General features: G+C 38.4%; 1 protein-coding gene across 3 annotated transcripts in view; it reads left to right on the top strand.

Annotated features, from left to right (window-relative positions):
• Positions 1 to 26,049, top strand: part of Samd12 (sterile alpha motif domain containing 12) — a 428,150-nt gene that overhangs the window by 15,070 nt on the left and 387,031 nt on the right. For all 3 annotated transcript variants that reach the window (XM_036208632.1, XM_036208634.1, XM_036208633.1), the window contains exon 2: positions 24,854 to 25,032. In XM_036208632.1, coding sequence (XP_036064525.1) covers positions 24,854 to 25,032 — 179 coding nt within the window. The remainder of the gene's footprint in view (positions 1 to 24,853; positions 25,033 to 26,049) is intronic.

The raw sequence follows: 26,049 nt of genomic DNA, 5'->3' as shown, positions 1-26,049 counted from the left end.
GGCAGCTGGAGCAGAACTCAGGGTTCCTTTTCAGAAATAATGGTGTGAAGAGCCCCTGGTTCAAGGTCACATCACTTGGTAGCAGAGCTGAGATTCAGAACTGGTGGCTTGATTCTTCTTATTGTAACTTCTGTGGTGGGAGTGGCATAGAGCCCACTTTGGGGGTGTTTGTAAGTGGGGTATTAATAGCTGTCTATAGAATTTGTATTGTTATTTCCAAGGGATCCAGAATTTGTTTTAAATTAAGGACACAGCAACTGGAGCTTGTGTGATGGTGCAAAAGCCTAGTTAATGGCTCAATATGATGACAGGTTGAACTCTTTTTCTTCCTCACTTTTTAAATGTTACTTTGTCTTCATTGATCTTCAAAGCTTCTGAATAGCCAAACTAAATTATAATTAAACTTTAAAGTTTTTTCTCCCTGAATATTAAAATCTTCATAGTACCCCTGGGGGGGGGGGGGGGAAGCATCATAAAAACAAATAAGAAACTAATAGTAATAATGAGCATTATAACAACTCAGCTTTTAGACACTTGTCATAATAGCAATCACGATACTCTTTAGCCAGTAAACCCTGATTGATGGTCAGTAGCAGTTCTGAATAATCTTATGAAATAGATTTTAATGTTATTTCCACTTCCTCCATGAAAAAGATAAGGGCCATAGGAATTAAATATTTCCCCAAGATCACCACAAGGTAGAAAATGATCATATGAGAAGTCTAACTCCTTCAGTGTTTGCTTTGTTGCTACTAAACGTATCTACTACTCAGACATACCCAATATCTCATCCAAGGACAGTCAGCATTCCTTGGGCTTTCTGTAAGCAAACGACTATACCTAGAACAACACATGCTATCATTATCTAGAATAGAACTTGCTAGTCTAGTAGATCACACCTAGACTAGATAAAAATAATAAAATATTAATTAACATTTCTTTGCATGTTTTTGAGTGTAAGGGGCTGATTAACCTTCTGTCCCATAACCAAAGCACTTAATTGGGCCAATGATGGGGAGTCTGAAGAGAGCAAGCATTGTTGTTCAAATTTTGGAAGGTGTCATCACCTTCTGTTTGCTCTGGGCTGTGGGGTGTTTGTGGTCATTGTTAAAGGCACTGGAAAACACACAGATTAGCCTGAAATGTGTTGTCATTGGATGGTAGGGCAGGTCTCTGTGACATAAGGACAGCATTCAAGTTAAGTCAGAAATGTACTGTAACATGCTTTCCAGTGAGCCTGACTCACTGTCATCGCATTTGCCTATTTGCACTTACTGTCCTTATTGATCACTGCTGTGATGTCTCATCCTAATTTTCAATGTATTCTTTTTACAAGATTTTCTACACCTCTCATTCTTTTAGGGTGTCACTTTAGTCTTCTTTATCTAGTGACCCCCTAATGTTTCACAGTTGTTTACTTCTATTTTGTGTAGTATGAAGGTTGTTAGGTCATTTTTGGTCTTCCTGTTATGGAATCTTTGATTCAGTTACCATTTAGAAGCACTATATTTCTTACAGTTAGACCCAAAGGAACCTCTATGGCTAACACTTCTAAGTAGGGTTTTGGGGTTTTTTTGTTTTGTTTTGTTTTGTTTTTTAAGTAATAAAACATAATTCATTGTTTTACATGGAGATATAGACAGGTGTTCTCTATATGCCAGGAACTGCGATTTGAACTTTTGTGAAGTCTCAGGGTTAGATTTCCTGTTCTAGTTTGTTTTCACCTTGGTTTTGGTAGAGCCCATCCCCCAGCTTCTTGTAATTCTTTCCAAAGAGGGAAGGTACCTGGAGGTGTGCTTTAGAGACCTTGCTCACTGAAAAGAACTTTTATTCTCCCTTTATGCTTAACTGATAACTTGATTGTTTTTTTTTTTAAGTTGGAAATTTTCTTTCCTTACAATTTTGAAGGGTTTAGCATCTTATTTCCAGTCTTGAAAACATGAGAAATCTGAATTCATTTTGGTTCTTGATCATGTATCTCTATGAAATGTATTTTTCCTTGAAATTATTAAATGTTCACTATAATCATAATGTTCAGGAGCTTCATAGGAGTGCACACTGGTACAAGTCTGCTTACATCTGTTGTTTGGTATATGTTGGTCTTTGAAATTAGAAACATGCCATTAATTTCTGAGCTTTTTTTGAATTATTTATTTGGTTTTCTTTTGTCTTTTTTTTTTTTGTCTATATATTTTTTTTTTTTTTCAGTTTTTTGAGACAGGATTTCTCTGTGTAGCCTTGGCTGTCCTGAAACTTACTCTGTAGGCCAGGTTGGCCTCAAACTCAGAGATCCACTTGCTTCTGCCTCCTGAGTGCTGGAATTTAAAGATGTGCGGTACCACCACCTGGCTTTTATTCATTCTTTATCTCCTGTTTTTGATGTAATAAATTGTTGTACTGGATCCTATTTATAAAATTCTGTTTGCTATTTTTCCCCGGTTTTAAAATTTGTTTCCTATTATTTTATTTTTATTTTAGCTTTTGTAGCATTTAACATTTCTACTGTTATTTTTAAAATTTCAAGACTATTCTGGTTTTTAAAAAATCTTTAGTACCCTATGTTGTAGATGTAATATATCTTTCAATATTTCATTTACAGTATTGAGAATAATTTTATATTTTAGTTGAGCTTTACCTCTCTTCTCCCATTTATTTCTGCAAGTCTTCCCTCCCCACACTTGTTCTTTTTAAATGTTGTTTTATAATACTTGAGGTACAAGGTTCTTTTCTCTTGGAAGAGCCAAGTTTGAAAAGTGAAGGAAGGATTTTTTTTTTTTTTTTGAGCTGATTATCTGGAGAAGGTCCAGCATTTGAATTATAACATGTAGGTCCAGAGCCCATGTTTTTTTATTCCATCCCTTTTATTTCTTTAAGGTATTCTCATGTCAAAATGTGTTTCATTGTGATGTTTCCATGAAAGTCAAGGATATAAGTGCTTATAGTATAGTTTACATTTACTAAAGAGGATTCTTTTAAACAGATTTTTCCTATGAAATTTTTAATATTGCTTCCCCCCCCCCCCACTGATGTATTTGAATTCATAGAACACCTGGTACCTAGTAGATGCTCTAAAAATAATTGTTGATTCAACTCAGATCTTTTTAGTAGTATCAGGCTTTCTGAACAACATATAATGGGATACAAAATAAAGCCCAAGTTTCCTAACCACCTTTCTTGTGCATTTGACAAAAATGAGCATGCCAATAATGCATTCAAATTTCTAAAAGAATGTTTCTGTTTATGGAACTTCCTGGGGCAAGAACATATATCTTTACAGTTGAGGTTGGGAAATGTATTTTAGAGAAACAGATTGTAGTTGACTTATAAAAGGCATGTAGAAAAATATTCTATGGAATATAGACCTGGCAGTCTCAGGAATGCTCTGTGTGTTTATGCACTAAGATTGCAGCTTTTTGAATCTTGATTCCAGCATACAGTGTGCTGACTGCTCCCAGAGACCTTCCCCATCTGTTCCTTTGTGCTGAGTGGCTCTTTTTAAAGTTAGAATGGAGGAGTATCCCCAAGGGCTGGTACACAGCTGTCTCTTTCCACCCTTACTAGCTCTCTCTCCTCTCATTCTGCCCCTACCGAACAGTTCATCATGAGAGTAGAATGGAGCTGACAGCTTACTGTTGCTTAACTTGGCTCTTTGGGACAGCCAATTGTCAAACAACAGCTTAGCCATGGGTCTGCTCATGTTATGTAGAAGATTGCCTCTTGTCCTTCATTGTGGCATCTGAACTTTAGCTCCCAGGGAGGGAGCTATGGGCTGAAGATCCCCTGGGGTGGGGGCAGAAAAAGAACTACTGTGCTGAAAGATAATTGTCTCTCAACATTTGAACTTCTGGTAGGAAGATGAGCCCACACTAGGCTTATTTGTTAGTAGGTGAGTAAGGAAAAGAAGGTTGCATTAGAAATGGGAAACTGAGGAGAACTGAGTTCATGGAAATATTTAGTCAGATACAAGCCATTCAATAGTCATGGAGGAAAAAAATAATGTATTGAGCTTTATAGCTACATTGTAAGTTTAGTCCAGGAAATAGAGTTTACAAACATAAATTTTTAAGAACCTAATTTAATAAATGCTTGTGCAGAGCAAGATAATATTAGAAATTCAAGAATTTTGAAGTTATGCAACACAGCAACATTACCCTATTTTCAATTAACATTTTAAAACAATTGTCATCACATGCCTATTTTATATCTCCTTTGGAAAGAAAAACAAAAAGATTATCCATGGATTTACCTTCTGAATACAGCCACTATGAGTATTTGGCATATTTTATTCTAACCTTTTCTCTGGATGGTTTTTGGTTTTGCATAGCAGTCATAAGACATTTTGATGGCTCTTTAGTGCAAATCTTTGGTCTTTGGTTGAAGTTGACTGTGGTTGTATTCTGATAATGCAAGTCTGTGATGTGTTCTTTTCTTGTCATGAGGCTGAATAAGCAATGCCTTAGTTCTTGGCTTGAATAAATTCTCTATGATGCTTTTTAACATAAAACTTTGTTGAGATTAGAAAGTGAATAATCCTTAGAAGAAAGAAGGGTGATGTATGTTTCACAAAATAACATATATGAAAAAAATAAGCAGAAGCATAAAAGTGGCTTGGGGAACATGTAAAACATAGATAAGACTTTAAGGATCTTCAGATAGGAAAGAATCTCTCAGTGGCTGTTGGACACATTATTGATGTATGGCAATATTTATTAAATGTGCAGTCATTATTATATGAAAGTGATGATTTCCATGCCAAAAGAAAAGAGTCTTTATATCCAGAGGCAAGAAAAGGAAACTATAACAAAGTCATGGCTGAACTGCAACTGGAAATTCCAGTCTTGTCCATTTCATCTTGTCATGACCCTACACAGACTCGCCAAGTACCATCCCAATAAAAATGCTGCTGCTAAACCATGCAATTTTCATGAGTTACTTTTATAAACAGTGTACTGTGACTCAATGAATTTATGACTCTGGAACCAAATGTGGAGAACATGAAGATCACAAAACCTTGAATTCCCCTCATGTAGTCAGACTTTCTTTGGACCTCCAGCTCCCAAATAATGCCATGGAGATTTCTTATGAAAACTTGTCTTTAGCTTAGGCTCATTCCTAACTAGCTCTTATAACTTAAATTAACCCATTTATATTAATCTACATTCTGCCATGTGGCTTGTTACCTCGCCTCCATGCTATAAGTCTGCTGACTTCTTCTGCATCTTGATGGCAAACCCCTGCCTCTCAGATTCCTTCTCAGAGTTCTGATCTCTGCCCAGAAGTCCTGTGTACTCCCTCCTGCCTAGCTATTGGCTATTTATCTCTTTATTAAATCAATCAGAAGGCACCTTAGGCAGATGAGGTAAAACAGAGACATATCTTCACAGTGTATAAAAACAGTATCTCCCAACACCCCCATTCCCCACATCCTGTCAATTTCCTCGGTTAACTCATTTTCCTGTGCAAGTCAGAGGTCAACAAATGAGGGCCTGTATAGAGTTCTGTTGCAATATATTCATGCTCATTAGTTTACACATTATTGTTTATGTATCATGAATGTCAGCTTCTGCAGTTCTAACAAACAGTATTATCTGCAAAGTCTAAACTGTTACTGCCTGTCCCTTCATAGAAAGGGATTTCAAACCCTGGACCTAAATGCATGATCTACAAACCCCTTTCCATCATGATTGCCTTTGTTCTGGCTTTGGCCTTCATCTTTTCTCATCTGTACAATCTAAACACCTCTAAACTTAGTTTTTCCAACTTTCGTTTTCTTACTCTGTAGATGTGTTCTCCATGGAGATAGGATCAGTTTTTAAGTCTTCAAACAACAGATTTTTTTTCCATTTCAAACCCTGCAGAGGCACCCAGAGCTGCTACTGATAAAAATCCAAGTCCTTACCTAATACAGGAGATGAGAAAACTGCCACACTGTGAAGACTCTTTGACCCCAAGAGACTAAATTGTGTTTAACATAATGTGTGCTATATAGATTCTAAGGCTTATGAAATGCAATACAAACCTCAAGGCTTGGGTAGGAAACTCAGGTTTATTTCCTTTCCTTAGACACCTTCCTGTAGAGTTAGACTTTAAAGGTCTTGATCAGCTTTTCTCATTGTGTCTCATGGAATATATGGTTCCAGTGGGCTTCTTTTTTTCCTAACCTTGCTCTTTCTCCTTGGCTTGAGGTAGCCTCTTATTCTGTGTTATATGCATTTCTGGTGTTTCTCTCCCTTCTTATGCGAACACCTGCCATATTGGATTAATGATGCATCTTTGGGACCTCATTTAACCTTAATTGATTCTTTCAAACCCTCATGTCCAACAGTTTCTTATGGGTACCAGGGTATCAACATCTAAGTTGGTTGGGGTATATGCAGTCCCTAACACATATGGATCATTTGATTCTCTGATGAAAGCTAGAGTCTCTTTACCTAGGGAAAAAAATGTAGAGATATACATTGATGGAAAAGCTTGCATATGAGTGTATGATTACAGGCTTTACAATTCTCTGTTAAGCAGGGATATCAGAAGCAGCCTTGTAGAGGGAAACAAACACCAGAGAGGAGGAGAGATGAATGCTTGAAAGAAAAGGGGCACCCTATTCATTCATTCAGTGTTCCTTTCAGTAACTGTTCACTAGTGCTGTTCAGGAGGCAAGCACTATGTGAGGGTTATAACATTAGAAGATCCTTGCTCTTATCACTCAGGGCTTTTGTTGTGAGGGACAGACAGAAAATGAGCATACGTGCCATTCACTATAGAGGCCACCAATTACTGTGTAGATACCTGAGACAGAATGAAGTGACTAGGTTATTGTCAGGAAGCTCCTTACTGTACAACTGACGTTTAAGAGGTGTGAATGACCAGAAATCAGCTGTACAAGTGAAAGCATAGGATTTATTCGTGAGAAAGGGATTTTAAGATTTGAATTAATGTCACCCAGGCAAAGCTGCTTCATCTTAGGCCAGTTGTCATAATCACATTTGCTGCTGCTGTGGTAAGAACTCGAATTTGCTATTGTTAGTCATGGTAAGATCAACTTCTTTGACTTAAGTGTTTTACTCTTTTACTGTCTGTCTCAGAATTTTCTAAGTCCTGGGTTCCAGGGGGTTTGTCATTTCAAACTGCTATGCCTCTGAATTCATTGACTACCAGATATTGGTAACTGTTGACTTTATCCTGAGGATGAAGACGTGACGCCAGCATTAGTTGCATGGCGAGTGAAGGAACAAAAAAATTTCATTATGCATAGTGTGGACTCTGAAAAGAAAGACCTAGAGGAATCCTAGACTGCAACTGGACAGGTGGATGAGACTACCAGAAGCTGAGTCCCAATTCCATTGGCTTTGGGATAAAGACCAAAATCTAACCAGGGCCTGCAGGTCTCTCTATTCTCCTTTTGAATGTGTCAGAGTCTCTAGCTTCATTGGCTTTGCAAAGACGATGCCATTCACCTGGCTGGAACTTGTCTTAGTGGATTCTGGCATGTTCTCAGGAAGGATTTTTCTAGGTCCTAGACTAGGTAGGGTTTCCTGTTCTTTTACAGGTTCTCCCAACACCACACACAACCTGGCGGTGCTGTGCCTACCTATACAATCTATAGCATGAATGAAATTATCCATAGTGATGCTTGATTTGCATGACTTCTTCCCTGCTAGGTTCCTATCCACTATAGGCATGGGCCACATCAGATATACACACTAGTGACTCTTCCTTGGCTAGCAAAATTGCTGACACATAGAACGTGCATAGTAAGAAAGGAAGGGAAGGAATGGTAGCTTGCCAGGAAGACTGGTAAAAGGAAAGCATGTTAAGGATAGACAAAGGAGAGTTACAGTCATAAGACAAGGAGTCTGGGAGGTCACAGACAGAGAAGGAGAAAGACGGTGAGAAAATAGAGTTTCAGATACTAAAGGGAAAAGTGTTGAGATTGCTGGTGTGTAAAACTGCCTACCGGAGCAGAGCATTAGGGTGGCTAGACGTTCATAGCTTTCCTTTGGGGTCAGCCGTTAAGGAGTGTTTAGTGGAGTCAACACAGGTACAAGAGAAAGATTACAATGGATCAAGACCTTGGTGGGAGGTGGGCACTGGACACAGTGGTTGGATAGTGAAAGGATGGATTGCTTACCAGTTCAGGCCCTGCTGTTGGACAATGGCTTCAGAGACTATGTCTGCCATATGCCAGCCTGTGAATTAGAAAGTTACTTATTTGGTTTCAGTTTGCTCATCTGTAAAATGTGATCCTAGTATGTCTACTTCATAGAACTTACATGTTCATATATATATATATATATATATATATATATATATATATATATATATATATATATTTTAGCTATTGTTGTGTAAAGTATTGTTGAGCCTGGGTATCTTTTTTTTATTATGATTTTCTGGTTATTTGGATGTTATGTGACTTTTCCTAGGGAGACATGAAAAAAATATCTATTTTACTGCAGATGGAGCTCCAGCAACAATCTAAAAAACTATTTTAGAGATGGTCTTTTATTTTAGAGAACCAGTGAGTTTATTGTCATTATATGAACAAAAATGGGTATTTAAGGCAGCTGAACCATAATGGAAGGAAGGAAGGAAGGATGGAAGGAAGGAAGGAAGGAAGGAAGGAAGGAAGGAAGGAAGGAAGGAAAGAAAGAAAAGGAAGGGAAGGAAGGAAGGAAAGAAGGAAGTAAGGGAGGGAGGGAGGGAGAGGGGAAGGAAGGAAGGAAGGAAGGAAGGAAGGAAGGAAGGAAGGAAGGAAGGAAAAGCCCATCTCTAAGTGGGTGTCAACTCAAAAGCTACATCCCTATAGTGTTCCCTGCACAACTTGTATGTGGCTCCATCAGAAACCTCCTTTCCACTTACCATTTATGTAAGCCTGGGCAAGGGTCCTCATGAATCATGTAAGTTGTGTGAGGACTCTGGGCCTCTTTCCTTCCCCTAAAAGAGAATGTTTCTATTTAGAGGAAGTAACTACACAACACTCACTGGCCTGGCTTCTAGGCTCCTGGCTGCCATCAGTTTCACTTTGTGTGCTCCATTTTGAGGGCCAGCAGTCCCCAGAGCAGGAACTTTCTCTGCCTCTCACAAGTGTCTAAGAGACCTTGTTTAAGATCTCTACTTTCATCCTGTCCACTCAAAACCACTCGCCAAATTAACATCCATGGCCAGGGCCAACTTCATTATACAGGGACACATAAATTCATTACTATAGCATGAAAAGTGTTTGGACTAGTGCCCAGGTACATCTATTTATACCTTAAACAGTAGTAATATCCTTTAAATGACAGTGTAGAAAGCTAAGAAAGAATCATTAGTTCATAAGTGGATGGGGATGTTGAGGGATGTTATCCTATAGGACAAGAAGTAAGAGTGTTAATAGGCTTAAGGAAAGCAGCCAGTTGGCTGGTTAAAGATGCAAAGTGGAGTCAAAAAGGAGGCCTCAGCTGAAGTGTAAACAGGGACCCTAAGAGATGACCCCTTTATGGCCTTTGATAGCAGCAGCAGCAGCAGCCGTGGAGGCAAATGGTTGAGTTGCTAGAGTTTTTCTGAAATGAACTCTCTGTTCTTGACTCCCCTCCCTGCACCTTCATTCTTAAGGATCGAGCTAAATAGTAACAGTTGGTGTTTACAATGTTGTAATGGCCATCATATTGAGAAGTGACTGGATGCATATTTAGAAATAATTTACACCACCATAAAGTAAATTGCTAATCTTTTAGAGTGGATTCTTTAGACTTTTGCTGTTTGCTTTTGTATACCAGCCAAGAAGACACAGACCAATGAGACAAATGCTATAATGTTTTAGGAACTTCATCTGATTTGAAAAGCTAAGTGGGAATATAAATCTTTCTTAAATACGCCATCATGTTCTCTGCTGTTTTCTGGTGGTTTTGTTTCCTTGGTTATCCTATATATCAGTGTACAACTGTATGCGATTAAAGTGCCCATGGAATACATACCTACCATGGCTCAGCTGTAGGGTGGGAGCACAAGAGGCTTTGGAATATATACTAACCATCATCAGTGAGTTTCTCTGGTGGACTTAGCATTTAAAGGGACACAATTATTGATGCTCTTTAAAATGATGATGTCTTGAAGCACCACCCCAAGTAATGTGGTTAAGTTTTTCAAGAGTCCAGAGTGAGGAATTGAGGTGTAGAACACAATGGTATTCTTTGTGAGTTAATGGTGGAAATGAGATCTAGCCCAGGGCCTGCTCCTGTTTAACACATGTTCTGCTACCAAGCTACACTCTCAGCCTTAAGCAATGACATCCTATTATGCATATCTCATCTCGAAGGATGCTCATGTAGCAGCATATTGAACGTGAATATTGTTGCTCTGTGTTTATTCATGCATATTAACTGAAATAACATGAGCTAAGTTTTTTTCCTATTTGAAGTATTTAATGACTACATAATTGTTCAGGGAGAAAGAATTCCAAATTTCTTATGCCTAGGGCCCTACTTGCTCATAGTAATAACACCTATATTATTTTCTTTCAAATATCCATGATCCCTTTTCTCACAGTTGACATAAGCCAGGATCATGTACTTTCTAGAGGCTGTGTTGGTTAGTTTTGTCAACTCTGCACAAGCTGGGGTTACTTGGGAAAGGAAAACCTCAATTGAGAAATTGATCTCACAAGATTGGCCTGGAAGCATGTTTATGGGACATTTTCTTGATTAATGATCAGTGTGGTAGAGCCCAGATCATTGTAGGAGGTGCCACCTCTGGACAGGTGATCCTGCACTGTGTGAGAAAGCAGTCTGAATAAGTCATGAGGACCAAGTCTGTAAACAGTGTTCCTCCATGGTCTCTGCTTCAGTTTGTGCCTTGAGTTCTTGTCCTGGCTTCACTCAGTGATGGACCATTACCTGTAAGCCACATAAACCCTTTCTTTCCAAAGCTGCTTCTGGTCAATGTTGTATCACTCTAACAGAGAAGCAAACTATAACATATATCCCTATTGTAAGCTCCCTTCCACACTCCTTCCATGATTTATTCATTTTCTTTTCTTTCTTTTTTTCCCCCTGGTTCTCCTGGAACTTACTATGTAGACCAGGCTGGCACTGAACTCACAGAGATTTGCCTTCCTTTATCTCATAATTGCTTGGGATTTAAGGTGTCTGCCACCACACCACAGCTTTCCCACAACAATTTCTATCAGTGTGCTTTAGGTTCCAAGTGACTTGCTCTTCCCTACAAACATCCTCTCCCCAATCTGCATCTTTCTTTTGAACTGGCTCTTTTGCTTCGTGACTTCCTATGTTATGTACTTGGAAGCCTGAGTTCCTCTTCAGACTAATTTGAAATATTAGGCTCCTAGGAAGCCTTTTCTGAATTTTTTGGGGGGTAGGGGCTTGGAAGTAATCCTGGAATTTCTCAATTTCCCATCCTGTCATCCTTACTTTTTCTGTAGCCCTTACTGATACTGCAACACTCTTGGCTCCTCTGTCACCCAGTGTGACAGCTTTCTTGTCTTTCATAGCATAACAGACTCTTGGTTTGCAGAGGCACTTTCAAAATGAGAACACATATAGTTTCTATAGTTGGTTTTTTATAAGTTTAAAATTCATATGCATATAAGTAAGATACACTTGCCATTTCTAGTCTGACTTCACAGAAAACACAGTGAACTAAAAAAAAATGCAGGAAAGGTGATGTGAGAATCAAAGCAGGCCTGGTCCTGTGGCCCTTTTTTTTGAGTAGAAGACTTTAAGAGCAGACTACTTTTCATTTTGCTGATGACCAGTGACAGCTTCGTCCCATGTTCTTGTCCTGTCTAGGTTGGCTTTGGGGAGCTGCCTTCTTAGGAGACCGAGCTTTGCCAGAGCTGATTTATCTGTGGACCCCAATTTATCTCTTTCCCCTTTAAAGATAATCTTGGGTCTCTAAAAGCCTGTAGCAGGAAAATACCTGTGATTTGTGACAGGAGCAACCAGGTTGTTGGATAGATTATTCAAAAATCTGACAGTTGTCTGAAGTAACTAAATAGGAAGTCACTTGCTTCTACAAAACCATGTCTGAAATGTGTATACAAGAATAATATATCAGGTTTGTAACCTATATATTATTCTTGTATACACATTTCAGACATGGAAAGCTGATTTTCAAAGGCTGAATGTTTTATTACATTCCATGTTAAGATATTATAGTCATTTTCTCTTATCTTTAAGGTGTAGATATGACTACTTAGATGATTTACAACAACTCTAAAAGCATGATCTTCTAAGGTCATTTCTGACCTCATGTTTTTCTCTTTCATTACTGTCAATAATGTTTATGGAATGAACACGTTGATTTTAAGATAGAGAAGACACTGATGCTCCTCAAGCTTGGGCAGTCTAGTAGTACTCTTTATGATGATGAGGATGCTTAGTATTGTGCACTGTCCAAGTACAGCAGCCACAGTCACATGTCACTACTGAGGGAAGGAATTTAAAATTGTATTGATGACATGGTATTTCTTCCATTGCTCTCCCACTTTGTCCCTATTCCAGCTCAACCATCCCATTCCCTTATGTTCTCATCCTTCATGATGGGGAAACCTACAGAGACAGCCAAATAAAGTTAGTGGGAACTTTAGACCAATAGCTGTGGTGCCTCCATGGGACTGGACTAGGCCTTCTGCATAAGTGAGAAGCTTGTATAGCTTGATCTGCTTAAGGGACCCCTGGCAGTGGGACCAGGATCCATTCCTGGTTCATGAGCTGGTTTTTTTGGAGCCCACTACATATGGTGGGACACCTTGCACATCCTTAATGCAAGGAGAGGGGCTTGGACCTGCTGACCCAACATGGGAGGCCTTACCTTGTTGGAGAAGGGAATAGGCAGTGGGTTGTGGGCCGGGGGGAGGTTGGGGGCAGGAGGAGGGAGGAGAGGGGGATTTGTGGTTGATATGTAAAATGAATAAAAAATTTCTTAATTAAAATTTTGTATTAAAATAAAATCAAGTCAACTGCTAACTGTTGTCATGGTTCTGGTTTCTGTTTCTGCTTTGAATAGTTCCTGGTGACCTTAACCATGCTGCTCCACATCTTTATGTATACCTCATTTAAATAGCTCTCTCAGCACTAGAAATGAAAAGACTTGTATGCATTCCAATCATTTACTGTTTGCTCTCCCCTTCCTAAATTATCAGGTAGTAACACATAAGGAGTTCCTATGCTAGGGTCACATTTCTTTTTTTTATTATCTGGGTCTGATGTTGGAGTCACCTTGCTAGTAAAACCTATATAAGAGATATGGATACTGTTTTATCATTACTTATAACTCCATTCCTCAACTCCCAGTAAAATATGTGTGTATGTGAGAGAGATGTAAGTATATATGATATATATTCATTTGTGTAAGTATATACATATACATATATATGTATGTATATAAAGCTGTTCTTTTTCTCTTCTTGATTCTCAGTTGAATTTCACTTAGGAATGCCTTTTCTAATTCTTCCTTACATGTATCCTTTAAAACAAATGATCAATATCTTTATTTAACTTATTAAAACTGCTAATCCTTAATGTTGCCTCACATGGAAGGAGAGTAGTGGAATACAGATAAAGTATAGGCATTCATTGAATTCATGTTAGATGTCAGCTGCTTTATTAATATCCTGTCTTACCAACACAGTAACAATGCAAGGGTCAAAAGTAAGATGATATTGTAATTACTCTTATATAAAAAAGCATGCTTGAACTGTCTATATTTAAATGCATATATTATAAGACAGTAGTAGAGGTTATACTCTACTTGTGTTGAATGAAGATGACTAAATATGTCAAAGTCATTTGTAACTATAATCAAAGCATGTTTAGTACCTTTATGGTTTTTATTAACATTAAAAGTTAATCTATATGCAATAAGCAACATGTATTGAATGTTAATTTTCCAGTTTACAAAATATCATATAAATAGAAAGCAAAGCACCCAAGCTTTTGATTGCCTCAATAGCTATTTCTACATTCTCCTTAAATAGCACTCATTCCCTCCCTTTTACTGCCCGGTCTACCACTAACCCTTTTCATTTGGTTATTATATATTTTTTTAGCTCTCACATTTTAATTTGTCCTTTGTCTATTTCCTTACAGGTATTTTCTATTCCTTCACCAGAGCTTTCTATTTTTTTCCATCTGTGTAGAGTAGTATCTTAATTAGGGTTTACTATTGCTGTAAAGAGACATCATGACCACAGCAACTCTTATAAGGAAAACATTTAATTGGGTGGCTCATTTACAGTTTCAGAGGGTCAGTCCATTATCATCATGGTGGGGAGCATGGCAGGTGTGTGGGCAGAGGTGGTGTTGCTGTAGTAGCTGAGAGTTCTACATCTTGCAGGCAATAGGAAGTCCACTGAGACACTGAGCACTATCCTGAGCATAGGAAACCTCAAAGCCTATACCAGCAGTGACACACTTCCTCCAACAAGGCCATACCCACCCCAACAAAGCCACACCTCCTAATAGTGCCACTCCCTATAAGTTTATAGGGGCCAATTACATTCAAACTACCACAAGTAGTTTCTTACTGAAGCATAAGGATAGCTGCTTTAAAATCTTTTCCGATACTTGTACATCCCAGTAGTCTTGATGATGACATCCACTAATTATCATTCTTTCTTTCTTTCTTTCTTTCTTTCTTTCTTTCTTTCTTTCTTTCTTTCTTTCTTTCTTTCTTTCTTTCTTTCAGGTTTTTGAGGCAGGGTTTCTCTGTGTAGTTTTGGTGCCTGTCCTCACAGGGATCCGCCTGGCTCTGACTCAAGTGCTGGGATTAAAGGTGTGTGCCACTGCTGCCCAACCTTTTATTGATTGATTGACTGATTGACTGATTGATTGATTTTGAGATCCTTTTGATTCTTAGTTATAGGTTGTTTTGTTTTAATTGAAAGTGGATATTTTATGTCATGAGACTCTGGATCTCATTGAAATTTTCTGTTTTTGTTTTAGTCCTTTATCCTGACTCTGGACAAGGGGGCATGGTACAAGATAGCTACTGCAAGGTGGAGTTAGAATACAGACTCCTCTCTTGACATCACTTGATACCTGAAGGTAGAGTCCTTCACTATGGTAGAGTACTAATCAAAGTCCTCGATGTTCAGGAGGCTTCCTCTTGATAGTACCCTAAGAAGGAGGGATCAGATCTTGCCTGGTAGCAGGGCAAGTCCACCCTTAATATATCATCATAATTGGCACTTGGGTGAGAAGGCAGCCCAATTATTAATTGACAGACCTGAAAGTTGATCTTTGGGCTAGGCATCCTGTGAAAGCTACCTTCTTGATATGTTGGTGTAATTTGTTTCAACTGAGTGAGGGTGGAAGTCACTCTCCCCAGGTTTTGGTAGAATGGATACTCTGGCATTATTTTCTCTCATGCCATAGTAGAAGAGTTGTGACTGAATGTTTCCCATCTTTCTAGGCTCTCTCTCCCTTTCCTAGTGCTTTGGTTGCTGAGCTTCAGTCATGTCTTCTTGCTTGGGCTCCTTCAGCTCTGAGTCTCGAATATGTGATAGAAAGATAACCCAAGGAATGCATATCCATAGTGTTTCTCTAGTTGTAAGGTCTTTATGTGGTCTGCCTCGTCTCCCCTTTAGTCTTATGTTTATCTTATTTATAATGTCCACCAGTTTGGTTTTTATGTTATAGGATAACTTTAACAGCAAAACAGAGTAGAATATCTATGCTAAAACATCATTTCATAAATCAATAATACATATTGATTGGATTAATTTAGTTCTATCTATCTATCTATTATCTATCTAATCTATCTATCATCTATACATCTATTTGTCTATTCATCCATCATCTAATGGTTCACATTATGAAATATTCTTCCTATGCCATTGTTAAAAATATTTTAAACTGAAATGATATAGACCATGTGTCACTTCCACAATAAGATGCCCACATCCCTTCTCTAATAATTTAGATACTTCAGTATCAACTTTTAGGTCCTCTTTACAAGTGAGAATATTTAGTATATGTGCACCTCAAAGATTGTCTAAACCTTTCCCCACTCTATTTACTGATGCTAATATTATTTTAATATCTACTGTATCTAGATTGTCTAGTCAGGAAATATTGGGTAAGATGGATGAATATTTGATGTAGTCATTACAGTTAGGTAGTCTTTGAAGAATGGCATTGATTATAAGAATCTATTCAACAAAGATAACATTATCTCTGTAGACAAAAAAGCAGAATCAGTATGTATCATGTGCTTCAGAAGTGACACTGTCATCACACAGCTACATGTGGTGTGAACATCTTGCTGAGATGGACAGTCATCTTGGCCCAGCTCCAAAAGCCACATCAGTGTTGCTAGGGCTACCATTGGATACATGGGTATTGTTTTAGGATTACTGTTACTTTGATGAAACACCATGACCTAAGCAACTTGAGGAGGGAAGAATTTATTTGGTTTATATGGACACATTGTAGTCTACCAGTGAGGGAAGTCAGGATAGGAACTCAAACACGGCAGAAAATGGAAGGCAGGAGCTGAAGCAGAGACCATGGAGGAGTGCTGCTTACTGGATTGCTCATCATGGATTGTGCAGCCTGCTTTCTTATAGAACCTAGGACCACCATTCCAGAGATGGAACCACCCACAGTGGGCTAGGCCCTCCCTGGCCAACTACTAATTAAGAAATTATCTTTAGGCATGCCTACAGCCAGGTCTTAGGGAGCCATTTTTTTTTTTCAATTGAGGATCCCTCCTCTCCAATGAGTTTAGCTTGTGTCAAGTTGACATAAAACTATCCAGCCCAGGTGAGGACAACTAGCATATCTTGTGAGTTGTCATGATATTTCTTCTCATTTATTTTTGTTGATGGGATATTTTCTTCCTTCTTGGTCCTTTCTTTCACTGAATAAAAGCTCCACCTATTACTAGTTACTTAGATGTTCTGGGGGCTGAACACATGCATTGTTTAATGTTGCTGCATTACTTTTTGGGATATTTTGTATCTTAGCACTGATATTACTGTATAAAGAAAAGGAGTTCTACTTGTGTTTACAAATTTGAAACTTCAGTATGTGTATGCTCAGCTAGATTTAGCTCACTAAAGGGCAGCTTATTCTGGTTCCTCATACCCTGACACAAGTGATAAAATTAGGCACACTTTGAATTGCCTGGGGGTGAAGGAGAATGAAATTGATTAGAAGGCAGTCCTGCAAAGACCTAGGGATTCCTTAGTGCTGTTACTATGGTATGGGGAGGGGGTTCTTATACCCCAACGTTCTCCAGGATACAGTTGCATTTTACTCAAGAACAGGAGTCATTTTTTTCTACAAAGGGAAGACTAGTAAATATTTTAGTCTTTAGGCCACACAGTCTCTGTTTTAACTCCTCATTTCTACAGTTGTAGCACAAAAGCAGATGAACAATACATGAATGAATGAACAAAGTCACAAAGAAGTTATGCTTTTGCTCTCAGTTCTTCTGAGTGGTTCTTGCATTCATTCTGTCTCTGATAACTGTTTGTTGTTGTTGTTGTTGTTGTTGTTGTTTTTGTAACTATATTCTTCATATACTTCTTCCTAGTAAGTTACTACTGTGCTTATCCAGCTTCTGAATCATGATGAAAGTGTGAAACCTCGATCAGAATATTTTCCTAGGGCCAGGTTTGCATTTTCTTCTCCATTAAGAAGAGATAAGCAGTCATCTATTGTTGGTTAAAACAGAGTAATGCATTTTGCAAGTCATATAAAAATTGCAGACGATTGGACTTTTAATGTTATAAGAAGGTGATTGTTTTTCTTATGTGCTCTGAAGATCAAAGGTTACTATTTAGGAACAAATTCTGATTCCCTCAAAGACGTCAGAACTGTGACTGTTTGTCTCTTGACCACCTCTCATGTATGGAGCCATTCAAGGCTTCCTTTGAATTCCAGGTAGAGAAGAGAACAAGCTAGTGTCAAAATATGTCCTCATTTGTCAATAATGTTCTATTATTTTTCCCTCTCCTCAAACTCCTGCTCATGTCCTCTTCACTAACATCTGCCCACAGCCACATGTGGCTGCAAGGGTAGCTGGAAAATTGAAAAGTGCTTTGAAGCTCTGTCATTGGAGTGGCTGAAAGGGGAAGTACTGGAAATGTGTTCATATCCCAGGGGGTGTCTACAACAAAGAGAAGGAGGACCTGTGTGATGATCCGATTATTACTGCTAGGAGGTCTCTACTGAATTTGAATCCAGAATGACTGATTTATAGATTATTACTTAATCTGATATTTGTAGAGTACCTACTCTATGTATTTTCTATGAGAGAGGTGTATCTTCTATGAGGAAGGGCTGCTTCATCCAGGGGCTTCATCTCCAGGTACAAACAAGACATGCACATGCAATTTTAAACAGGCTATCTCAATTCTAGAAGCTAATGATAGGGATTGTAATATTGTTATTTCTAAGACCATTTATTCACTTGACAACAGTTATTGGATGTAGTTATGTACTGCAGCTATTGAGGCCTTTTTGGAGTAAAAATGAACAAGAACATCTTCATTCTGCAGATGATAGTCAAGCATATCAAAATAGCCCTGTAGTTCTGTCATTTTTGTGAATTGGACAGGTAGTTTGGAAGCAGCCTTTATTTGCTGTTCTGAAAAATACACAAGTTATTCAGAAGCCAGCCACCATGAGTTGGATTGAATCAGAATCATTCCATCATTTCGTGCCTTTTCTTTAAACAATGACTGAGCATCTACTGTTAAATTGGTTATTTGGCCAGGCACAAGGTATGTAAAGCTCAATAAAATGTAGTCAGCTTCTCCGGGGAACTATTAGTAGTCTAGGCAGGCATGTTATAAATATTTGCAATGCATAGCACATACACACAGAGACACATTCTGATCTTCTAATAAGAAAAAATGTGAATTGTCAACATTGTTTAGGTAAATACACCGAGTGCAAGCTCAGTGAAAGCTTCACAGTGTAAAGAAGATGACATTAATACTGCCTGAGGGGTTATCCATTCAAATAATGTCAGAGAAGAGAGTACTGTATAGAGATACCAGTTCGGCCATGGCGGGGAAGCACACACATTTCAGGCAGCTGTGGTGGAGCTGCTACTGAGGGTTCATGGGAAATGTTTGCTCATTCTCTGTTTAAAGCAAAGCTTTGTCAGAATATAGGAGTATTGGACATGAACAAAGCTCTATTCTTTGTTTCACGTAAGATGTTTGGGATTAGGAAAGATTGGGTAGTTGGATGACTTCTTGCCAAAGTACACCCTAAATTAGTGTAGTGTTGTGGTATATATTGTGACTCTTCTTATATCTATATCTCTGTCTATACCTACTATCTATCTATCTATCTATCTATCTATCTATCTATCTATCTATCTATTTATCTATCTGTCTTTCTATCTATCTGCCTATCTGTCTATCTATTTGTCTATCTATCTATCTCCTATCATTGTTATTATATATCATTGTGAAGAGACAAAATGAGCTTAATACTTCCTTATTTGTTACTGTCACCTAAGTCACATCTAAATAGCATTGCTGGAGGTATAGCTTTGAAAGGACCAAGCTTGCTTTGAAGCAAGCAGCAGCCCAGGTTGAATGGGACCTAGTGTGGAGGTGATTCCTTTTCCAGAAACATTCTAAAGTCTTATTGAGCTGTTTTTCTTTACATATGTGCACACATACCATATTTAGAACCCATAATAACAAAAAAGTCATGTACTAGCTGAGAATAACAGTGAGGACACTCATGAGGAAAGTCTGAAGCCTTCAAATATCAATGTCTTGAGAACGTTGCTTTCTACTTATTGGCGATAACATAATAGGTCAAAATGGGAGTGCATACAGTGGGCTTTTTGTTGTTTACTTTGTTTTTAAATTGTAATTATGGTAAAGTACAATTTAAGCTCTTGTAAGTATCCTATGGAATAGAAGACAGCCATACTAAGTAACTGTCACCACTGTCAATCTGCAAAACCTTTCATTATCCCAAACTGGAACACTGCACATCTAGCTTCTTGAAAGCCCCCCATTTTCTCCCGCACCCCAGCCCCTGGGTAATAATTGTTTTATTTTTGAACTTTGTGGATTTGACTGCTCTAAGTACTTAGTATAAATGGATTCATGCAAGTCTTGTTACAAGTGATCGAATAGTTTTTGCCTTTTTGTGCTCTTTTGGTTTCTTGTGACAAGATTGAACTCTATAGTTCAGGCTGACCTGAAATTCATTATGAAGCCTGGGCCTCAAAATTGTGGCAATGCTTCTGCCTTAGTCTTCCAAATAATAGTATTACAGGCATGAGTCATTGCACAGAGCTATGTCCTTTATGACAGGCTTATTTCATTTAGCATAATTTCCTCAGTGTTCATCCATGTTATTTTTTTCTCTCAAGATCTTATTTATATTTAAAACTAAGTTATAATTCCATTTTATTTGTCACACTTTTCCCAGCCCTTGTTCCACCCATAGACATTTAGATTGTTTTACCTTTGTATTTACCAGTATCACCCTTTCGTTTTTGTCACCCCCAGTATCAATCAACCCAGACTTTCATATTTCCTTGATATCTGCTCATGTTGGTCACTATATGTAAGATCAACTTCCTTGTTTAGGAAGCCAACCTACATACCATACATGTGAGCCTAGACATCTTCTTCAGTAATAATCATTTGGTTTCAGTGCCTCATACAACTATTCTCAGGAACTGAATGCTCAAGAAGCATAGATATGTCTACCACATGGGTGTATCTGCCTCCCTTACTATGGCTGCAAGTCCGAGGAGGGCAGGTACATACCATATCACATTTATCATCATCGTCTCCACTTTCAGATCTCAAGCAAAGCATACCATACACATTTAAGAAAAAAAACGTTCAACTATAGAATGTACGCTGGTTTAGAATTCTCCTTTCTTTACACAGTCATGCCTTAGATCAATAGGAAAGTTTTCTCCACTAGTAAAATATTTGGTGTTCAAAGTATAAGATAGTCTATAAACAAGAGGCATAGTATAGCTTCTTGAATCTCTGTACACGTAGCCTTATTCATCACACAAATACTTAAATCTGCCATACCTGTTCCCTCCTTGACGGCAAACCTAGCATTGATTTAGGTTTTTGCTCTTGCACTTATTTGTTTAAATTTTTTCTGACAGGTTTTGCTTTGTTTTTCCTGAAATTTCATGTCCCTGATATTTACAAATCAAGTGATGTTCCAGTGGCCTCTTCTAAGGTGTGACCTTCATCTCTGCTCATCATGTACAAGGCACCCCCTTTTGATTTCTCATTTCTGTCTTCATCACTATCCTTGCTTGTTTTCACTAAAGTTATTTACTTAGTTTAATGGGCTCACCTGCTAAGGGGTCAGCTTTGAGACCTCCTTCATGTTTCTTCGATTTTTCTCAAATATTCCTCTGCTTAACAGATTTCTAGTGATGGAATCAATGTCATAGAAAGCTTGAAGTCTTTACCTAAAAGTTTTCCAGCTATATGACTTTTGTTTAATGTATTAACATTGAACATTTCAAAATGAAGAGTTAAAATCTAATATGTGTGTTAGAAACTCACTATTCAAAACAATTAGTGTGAAAAATCTTCACGGCAAATATGTATGTTTTAAGCATGGTGTTAACATTCCACTTTGAAGACTTCATCTTTTTTCACATGCACCCTCCCCTCAAGGGAAAGCCAGGTGAAAATTTATATTAATGCACAGGTAGAATAAAACTTCTTTCTAAGGGAGGGACCCATTGGAATAGATGAAGGGAGTATGGGAGTCTGATTTGGTGGGAGGTGATAGGGCAAGAAAATCCAAGGTGTTGGAAGCTCACAGTAGTTCAGTGATATTTCTACACTCTGAATTTCAATGCAGACAGCAACAGAGGATCATGCTGGAAGAGAAAGATCAAAGCTGGGCATTTTTCTCTCCTTCGTTAATGTCTAATTCCATCCCATGTGAATCTACAATCTCCCTACAGAAGCACACCTTTTTAGAATAATCACAATTTTAGTATATGTAATTGAATATTCATTTTAAGTAGGCTAGTCTTTGGAGATGTAGAAGCTGATTGATAGTAACAGTAATTAGTTTCGTGCTCTCACAGGTTCTCTTTCTATCACTGTAATTTGAGTATTGTAGTTTGTTCTCCAATATTCATTCTATCTCAACTCTATTGAGTAGCTCTGTCCCAACTCTATTGAATAGCAGCAGTAAATGTTTGGGAAACAGCATAGTTGAATTTCACTTGGCTTAAGCTTACTGCAGTCACTTCAAGGGTTTCAGTTCAATAATGAACATGTTATTAACTTTCAGCCAATGGGAAAGGATTAAAGTTTAAGGGATTATTTGGGGAAAGAACTATGCCCAAGTTCTCTCTTCTTCAAGGTTAATACCTGAAGCATGTAGCTCAAGGGTCTCTATGTATAGGATAAAGGTGATGCTACCAATAGCAACATGGAGAGATGGGGAGGAGTATCAAGTTCCTTTAGAGGACTCTTGAGCTACAAACTCAGCTCGCTTGGGACTTGTACTTAGACAGAGCTTTCCATTATAAAAGCTTACAAGTTTCCTTTATATTTAATCTAGTTTGGATGTGCTCATTTCTAACTTAAAATCATATGCATTCCAAATGATTCTTGATCTTTGTGACCTTCTGCAGACACCTGTATGACCTTTTGTGACCATAACCCTTCTGAGCCTCATTTCCTTTATCTGAAAAATGAATATAATTATATCTGGCAGAGTTTTTCATGAATGTCATTTGAGGTTCATAACATCGCCTGAGGGAGGGCACATGAACTGATACTTCCAGAGTGCTTAACTTTGTGATGTGACTGTTCATTGCCTTTAGGAAATCTGGAGACTAAGGGGAAAGAAATTCACTAATAGTATCTATATAAAATGGCAGGAAATTGCATGCCTATGATCTTCCTTTCAAGCAGATGGTTTAGATTATTGGATATTTATTCTCTGAGGCACTTGTTATACCAGGGGAAGGTCACAGGTGCAGGGGTGAAAAAGAGTACTAGAAAAAGGTGCATAGAGAAGTCATATTAAAGGCAAAACTTAAAGGCTGAGTAGGGGTTAGTTGAATAATGGAGGACATTTTAAGCAGAAAAATGGGTACACATGTTTGAGTTGAGAAAAAGGAAGCATGTGAACAAAGATCGGTAATCAAGTGATATAGTAGGAAGGAGAGAAGCTGGAAGACAGATAACAATGGAATTTGTTAGGCAAGATGCAGATTTCTGAATGATATATGTGTGAAATGAGGCCACTGGAAAGTTTTAAGCAAAGGAGTCTCATGGCATGCAATACACACATTTATGTTCATGGGTCTTAAGGGACAAGAAGAAACAAATGAATTAGGTTGACAGTCTGAGCGTGTGATGCCTGACTTGGTCTACAGTGGGGGAAGGGGAGATGGAACAGGGCATGCATATGAACAGTTATTTGAGTTCCAGCTAATGGTTTTTCTGGTGGATGGGAGGGATTGTGGTCAATCTTGGTTAGAGTGAAACCATGCATGACTCCTCAGCTTTGGGGAATTCAACAGGCAGATTTTTTCAGTTCAGTATTGAACATGTTCAGATTAGGTGTTTCCTGGAGCAAAAGCTATGGGAATCAATGGTACCTGTTAGTAAGAAAGTAGAGAATGGGAAGGAAATGCCTACCTCACTTCTTTTGGGAAGTACTCTCTACGTAGTTTTCTCTATAAAATAGTCTTCAAAAGTCAGTGAGAGAAGTGGGAACCACAGTCTGGTTAAAGTGTCTAGTGAAAAAGGCAGGAGTGTAGAGTTGAAGAGATGACCAAAGGGGAAGAATGAAAAGCGGGAAGCTAAGGATGATGGATTATGGGAGATCGTCAGGGAATTAATGTCCTCACAGAGATAAAAGGGAGATTTTAGTATTTGACTTTGAGCCGTCTGAGATCAAAGAGCTGATGATGTGGATGATAATTTAAATCTTTCGGGTTTGGAACACAGAGATCTGAAATACTTTATTATGACACATCCTAAAACACATGCACATATATGCCATACACACACATGCAAGTATACAGGTATACAGATGCATGTGCAAGCAGTGGTCTGTGGTAATTTGTCTTGGTGAATATATGATTCTCATCACATCCATTGCTATTTCTTAGATAAAATTGGGTACATAGGAGGAGCTTATACATATTTTCCAAATAAATATACCAAAATATGAGCCCCAGATTTTATTGGTATAGATAGTCCTTTCCAAAGATACAGAGACCAAGATGAAAAATTAGAACCTATTGTGCTTGAATGCTCTAATTCCCCCACCTTCATCTTTTCTTCCCTTGTAGCAGTGATAACTTTTAGAAATCATGAGTTCATTTGTCTCTATAGTTCTTAGAATGTTCCACCTGTGTTATTGAAGTCCATATTGGAAGAGTGCACCTCAAGAACAGTGTATATACATGCCCAATAAATACAGGGTGATTGAATTTAAGAGGGTAGGTGGAGTGGATGGATGTTTTATGAAGAGAGGATTTCAGTAGGATGCAGGGAGTGAGCAGGTTCTGGATGAAGGCAGAGCAATATAGGAGACTGCAGGGCTGAAATAGCTAAGTGGGAGAAAGTAATGCTGTTGCCTGATCTGGTGTTCCATCTGTAATGTGGGGATGAGCAATGTGCTCAAAGTGAAAGTCTTTGGAATCAAGGGGTTTGGATTTACACTTCGAAGCTCAAGATTTCCTACAAAGCCATGTTCTTTCTTTACCTACGTTATTTCCCACAGTCATTAAACCACCTCTCAACTCACAGACACCTTGTTTCTTCCCACTTAGGCCTAGTGAAATATTTTCTGTCACAGACACTTTCTTTGTATGATCTGTTTCCTGAGACCTATTTGTTCGTCTCTCCTAGCTCTCCACTGTGGTTTGAATTCACGGGGTATCGATCACCCTGCGCATGCTGAAGGAATTAAGCTGAAAATTGAAGGTGAAGGTATAGAATCTCAATCCATTAAAAACAAAAATTTCCAGAAGGTGCCTGACCAAAAAGGAACCCCCAAGAGACTGCTGGGAGAAGCTGAGACAACAAAGGTGAGCCACTCTCCGATAAGCACTAAAAGTCTGAAACTGTAGCTTTGCTAAGCTGTGGTCCAGCCACAGAAAAGGGCTGATAATGATTCTGCTAATCACTGATGTGTCATTGGTTTATATTAGTACTGTGTCTTGCTGATAAATGATAATAAATGACAGTGTTGACTGAGTTTCATTGTGGATGAAATCGAAACACATGGGTAGCTGTCTCATAGTTTGAGGATCTGGACCATGGCTTATAGAAAAGGCCCTCTACACTTAACAAGAAAAGATTTTTAAACCTTTTTTTTCACAAGTTATGCAATTTTAGGTTTCATATTCTCCGTTTATAAAGGAATCCTAAAATCTGCTTCCCCTATTAGGATGAGCTGAGCTGAGTAACTGATTTTGTGCCCTAAGGGGCTTTTGCTGACAAAAGCTACTAATGATAATAACTGACTTTTGTGAAGTACATGCATATATGGCAGATTTAAAGGGACTTGGTGTAGGGGCTTATTGTGTCTTTAATCATCCTATGAGTCAGATGATAGCAAACCTTAGTTAATGAAAGAAATAACTGTTCTATTTTGACTGTTTAGTCTTTGTCCTAAATGTAGGTGCCCTACAACTGCTGAAGTATGTGTTGAAAGTATACCAAAGAGTGAGTGGGGTTCTGAGGGCCAGTGAGTTTTTTGGTGAGGACAGTCTCTTATGAAGGTTTTCTCTTTCTCTTTTAAAAGTACTGTGTGCAAATATAGAGACTCACAGCCAGACATTTTACACACACACACACACACACACACACACACACACACACACACACACACACACACATACACACACACACACACACACACACACACACACACACACACACAGTGGGTGGGGGGAGACACTTTAGTACACTCAGCCCTAAATTGGATATTTCCATCAGGCAGGTCTCTTCCTTCAGACCTCAAGGAACCCAGTTGAAGAGGAGGCAGAAAGAATGTAAGAGCCAGAGGGGATGGAGGACCAAGAAAACAAGGTCCTCTAAAT

This window comes from Onychomys torridus, chromosome 16 (genome assembly GCF_903995425.1).
Source record: "Onychomys torridus chromosome 16, mOncTor1.1, whole genome shotgun sequence".
NCBI classification, from domain to species: domain Eukaryota; kingdom Metazoa; phylum Chordata; class Mammalia; order Rodentia; family Cricetidae; genus Onychomys; species Onychomys torridus.
Note: the sequence above shows the minus strand (reverse complement) of the source record. Positions and strands in the feature narration are given on the sequence as shown.